The sequence below is a fragment of the Fulmarus glacialis genome, unplaced genomic scaffold (genome assembly GCF_000690835.1).
Source record: "Fulmarus glacialis isolate BGI_N327 unplaced genomic scaffold, ASM69083v1 scaffold3693, whole genome shotgun sequence".
In the NCBI taxonomy this organism is placed as follows: domain Eukaryota; kingdom Metazoa; phylum Chordata; class Aves; order Procellariiformes; family Procellariidae; genus Fulmarus; species Fulmarus glacialis.
The window spans coordinates 4,281-9,279 of NW_009200863.1; the positions used below are offsets into that span (position 1 = coordinate 4,281).

General features: G+C 49.1%; 1 protein-coding gene across 1 annotated transcript in view; it reads left to right on the forward strand.

Annotated features, from left to right (window-relative positions):
• The window catches only part of PRDM11 (PR domain containing 11), a gene marked incomplete at its 5' end in the record, with an annotated part of 6,965 nt that extends 2,040 nt beyond the window's left edge, over window positions 1-4,925 (forward strand). Inside the window, 2 exons of the mRNA XM_009573735.1 lie at window positions 1,272-1,922; window positions 2,761-4,925. Coding sequence (XP_009572030.1) covers window positions 1,272-1,922; window positions 2,761-4,925 — 2,816 coding nt within the window. The remainder of the gene's footprint in view (window positions 1-1,271; window positions 1,923-2,760) is intronic.
• Window positions 4,926-4,999: the final 74 nt, after the last annotated feature.

A 4,999-nucleotide genomic window follows, 5' to 3' on the forward strand; every position in this document is an offset into this window, starting at 1 on the left:
AGTTGGTTGGGGGTAAAAAACACCGGAAAAGAAGAAGAATCCGTTCTCTAAATCCCTACCTCTGCCAGTAGTTGTTATAGTCCGTAACAGGGGAAATACTAAATCAGAGACGCAAAGCTTTGCCTGTAGAAATTCTCGTCAATGTGTTGAAAATGAGGTCTGTTGTTACGGATTCACTCAAGAAGTGGCTGGGTTTGCCAGCCAGCATCAAAACCCAGAGCAAAATCCCTGCCATTCGGGCCAGCCCTTTTTCGGTGCCTTACTCTAACTGTTGCGAGTCTTGCATCTTTTCTGAATTCTTAGCGTTGCTGTCCTTAGAGAGGGAATGGTAGCTTTTGCTCCGTAACTCTTATGAAAGCATGAATACACTTTAAAAGCAAACAAAACCAAAAATCAGCATAAAGCAGCGTCTTGTTTGGGAAGCCATCAATGCTTGAAGTTATTTACAAGATAGAAGAATGATGGAAATTGAGCCAAACCTATCGTCTTTTGAATATCCAGGTAAGGAAATCTGGCTATTCCCTTTATTTTAAGCAATTACTAATTTATATGAGGTTGCTTTTATTATTGGTTTTTTTTTTTGATCACTGAATTGCCACACTCTTAGACTCCACCGGGACAAGCTAGATGTCCCATCCTTTGAAGGCATTCACCCGTTGTAGCTCAGCTGACAATGAGTACCTTGGGGTTTAAGAGCGCAAGTTATTTTTACTTGGAGCAGCCTCCAAACTGAACGAGAGTAAAGGCGCTTGCAAACTTTGTGCCGTGTTGTGCACAGACGCTGGGGTTGTCATGAAACGGTCTGAATCTCTCGCTGCACTGCTGTACGCTTGATACCTTTTACCAAGTCAAAACAGGCACAGGTCTTCCAGCCAGCCGAAATGGCGCTTGGGCTCTGGGCATTAGGTTCCACGGCGATCAGTCATTCACCTCGTAGTCCTTGACCTCGTAGTCCTCTTCCAGCGCAGGTTGGTTATACCTTTAGGTTAAACAAGCTGCCTGTAGTTTCTCTTCTCTGTAGAGCGTGTGGGTCCTACTCTGCTGTGGCTACCCAGGACTGTCTCTGTTTTTGCAGACGTGCCCATTAACAGGGCTCCTCCTCTCGCGAGCCTCGGTTTCCACTGAGTTGTGTCAGTTCCCTGGTTTGTAACGCAACGTGCAGACCTGTAGGGATTCAGCCTGCCTTTTTGTTCTTTTTTCGTTTGAGTTTTAGATTGAGGGATGTTGCTCGGTTCCCGGTGATAATCCCCACCCCTCATTTTCCTTTCCAGGAGACAAAAAGTTGCAGAGGGAAAAGGCAGAAAAGAATGTGGAAAATCAAGAGGACACGAGGGGGCCGCTCCAGCTCGCCACCTTAAAGCAAGGGAAGAGCCCCTACAAGCGCAGCTGTGACGAGGGGGAATCCCACCCCCAAACAAAGAAAAAAAAGATTGACCTTATCTTCAAAGACGTTCTGGAGGCTTCCTTGGAGTCCGCCAAATTTGAAGAGAACCAGTTAGCAACGAGTACGCCGCTTTCCATCAGAAAAGCATCTAAATACCAGGCTGAAGACATCTTTGAGAGGTGTGGCAGTGCCATGCAGCACGGCTCCCTGAACCTCAGCAGAAACCGGAGCGAGGGGGAATGGAAGGTCCCCCACAGTTCCTCTTTCAGCTCAGCCAAAGAGGTGGGCATCCTTGAAGACGAGGAAGAAGAGCCCTTGTCACTCAAAGCAGACAGCCCGACCGAGCTGTCACTGGCCTCTGCACAAGGCAACTCCCACGAAATCCCCACCACCTCCTTCTGCCCCAACTGCATCCGGCTGAAGAAGAAGATCCGGGAGCTGCAGGCCGAGTTAGACATGCTGAGATCTGGGAAGTTACCCGAGCCACCCGTGCTACCGCCCCAGGTACCCGAGCTCCAAGAGTTCTCGGACCCCACAGGTAAGCCTTGCCGAGTAACAGCGTTCTCCAAACCCTGCCTAAGGAGAGTAGTGAGATGCCTGTGTGCTGTGTACCCATCTAAAGCGTTTTGCTCTGAGTATTCAGGTGAACACGTGGTTCCGTGGAAGGTTCGTTGTCAGGTTTTGTGACCGGGTGGGCCAGGAGATGACACAGCTGTGGGCACAGTGGAAAACACTGTCTGGGAAAGACTCTGTATGACAACTTGCTCTATTTGTTGCCATTGTAATTGATAATGCACTGCCAATAAAAAAGACATTCCATTGCAGACAGTTTGTTTGCTGTATTTTTGATGCATTCTCTTTCAGCGGAAGCCCGTCCGCAGTGCCTCACATGCTACCAAGAAAGTCTGAATGACTCTGTGGTAACACTGAAATGTGCGACCTTTGTGTATGAAATGATGTCCCGCTGTGTCCCTTGTTGGAAAGCCCTCTCTGTTTCCTCCACTGCCTTAGCACAACCACGTGTCCCTTTCTGAAGATACGTTTCATTTCCTCCAGGAACGTGCTGTCGAGCAGCCAGGAGCCTTCACCAAAGGGAATATTTGGGTCACACCATGTATTGTGCAAGTGGCCAGGAGGTAGTGTCCTTTCTTGCTGTCCATTGTGGCGTGCTGGAGACAAAGTTCATACGCAGAAACATTGATTCATTTTCCCTTCAAAGCCTTGATTCAAATTCTACCCATAGTGCGTTGTGGGCAGGAGAGGGCACGTTGTGGCCAGCTCATCAGGCAATGCTCTGCTGTCACCAGTAGGATGCTCCTCTAGCACAGCAACTTTGTAAATACCCTATATTTTTCCTTTTTTTTTTTTTTTTACAGCTTCAGAAAGCATCATCTCTGTTCCCACCATCATGGAGGACGATGACCAAGAGGTGGATTCTGCTGATGAATCGGTTTCCAATGACATGATTGCTGCTACAGACGAGCCTTCCAAGATGTCTTCTGCGACGGGCCGGAGGATACGGCGGTTCAAGCAAGAGTGGCTTAAAAAGTTTTGGTTTCTGCGATACTCCCCGACATTGAATGAAATGTGGTGCCACGTCTGTAGGCAGTACACAGTGCAATCCTCTCGGACTTCAGCCTTCATCATTGGCTCAAAGCAGTTCAAGATACACACGATAAAGCTTCACAGCCAGAGCAACCTCCACAAGAAGTGCCTGCAGCTTTACAAGCTCAGGATGCACCCAGAGAAGACAGAAGAGATGTGCCGAAACATGACCCTGCTCTTCAATACAGCCTACCACTTGGCCCTGGAGGGCAGGCCCTACTACGACTTTCGGCCTCTGGCAGAACTACTGAGAAAGTGTGAACTCAAGGTGGTGGATCAATACATGAACGAGGGAGACTGCCAAATCTTAATCCACCATATCGCCCGGGCTCTTCGAGAGGACCTGGTTGAACGCATCCGACAGTCTCCCTTCCTCAGCATCATTCTGGATGGGCAGAGCGATGACTTGCTGGCAGATACAGTTGCGGTTTATGTACAGTACACGAGCAGTGATGGGCCTCCGGCAACCGAATTCCTGTCTCTTCAGGAACTGGGCTTTTCTACAACGGACAGTTACCTCCAAGCGCTAGACAGGGCTTTTTCCAGCCTGGGAATACGATTGCAGGATGAGAAGCCAACTATTGGCTTGGGAGTCGATGGTGCTAACATTACCGCCAGCCTGAGAGCCAACTTGTTCATGACAATCAGAAAGACCTTGCCCTGGCTTCTCTGCCTGCCCTTTATGGTGCACAGGCCCCACTTGGAAATTTTGGATGCAATCAGCGGGAAGGAACTGCCGTGCCTGGAGGAGCTAGAAAACAATTTGAAGCAACTGCTCAGTTTCTATCGTTACTCTCCCCGACTCATGTGCGAGTTGAGGGTCACTGCTGCCACTCTGTGTGAGGAGACCGAGTTCTTGGGGGACATTCGAGCAGTGAAGTGGATCATTGGGGAGCAGAATGTCCTCAACGCTCTAATCAAGGATTACCTTGAGGTTGTGGCACATCTCAAAGATGTCAGCGGCCAGACCCAAAGGGCGGACGCTTCTGCCATTGCCTTGGCTCTCCTGCAGTTCCTGATGGACTACCAGTCGATTAAACTCATCTACTTCCTATTGGATGTGATTGCTGTGCTTTCACGCCTTGCCTACATCTTCCAAGGGGAGTACCTTCTTGTGTCGCAGGTGGACGATAAAATAGAGGAGGCCATCCAGGAGATCAGCCGGCTAGCAGACTCGCCCGGGGAGTACTTGCAGGAATTTGAGGAAAACTTCCGTGAAAGCTTTAATGGCATTGCTGTGAAAAACCTACGGGTGGCTGAAGCCAAATTCCAGTCGATCAGAGAAAAGATCTGCCAGAAGACCCAGGTGATCCTAGCCCAAAGGTTCGATTCCCGTAGCCGGACATTTGTGAAGGCCTGTCAGGTATTTGACCTTGCGGCTTGGCCCAGAAGCACTGATGAGCTCATGAGCTATGGGAAGGAGGATATGGTACAAATATTTGAACACCTGGAGACGGTCCCATCGTTTTCCAGAGAGGTTTGCAGAGAGGGGATGGACACCCGAGGGAGTCTGCTGATGGAGTGGCGAGAACTCAAGGTGGATTATTATACCAAAAACGGTTTTAAAGATTTGCTCAGTCACATTTGTAAATACAAACAGAGATTCCCCCTCCTAAATAAAATAGTTCAGATCCTCAAAGTCCTTCCCACCTCATCGGCCTGCTGCGAGAAGGGGCGCACCGCCCTGCAGAGAGTGCGCAAAAACAACCGCTCTCGGCTCACGCTGGAGCAGCTCAGCGATCTTTTGACGATTGCCGTTAACGGGCCGCCCATTGCCAGCTTCGATTGCAAAAGGGCGCTAGATAGTTGGTTCGAGGAGAAGTCGGGCAATAGTTACGCGCTATCAGCTGAAATGCTGAGCAGGATGTCGTCTCTTGATCAGAAGCCAATGTTGCAGAGCATGGACCATGGCTCTGAGTTTTACCCCGATATTTAGGAAGGAATGCCTCAGATCAGAAAGCTGTTGAATAATTTTTTTAATCTATACTCTAAACTTTGATATATTATATA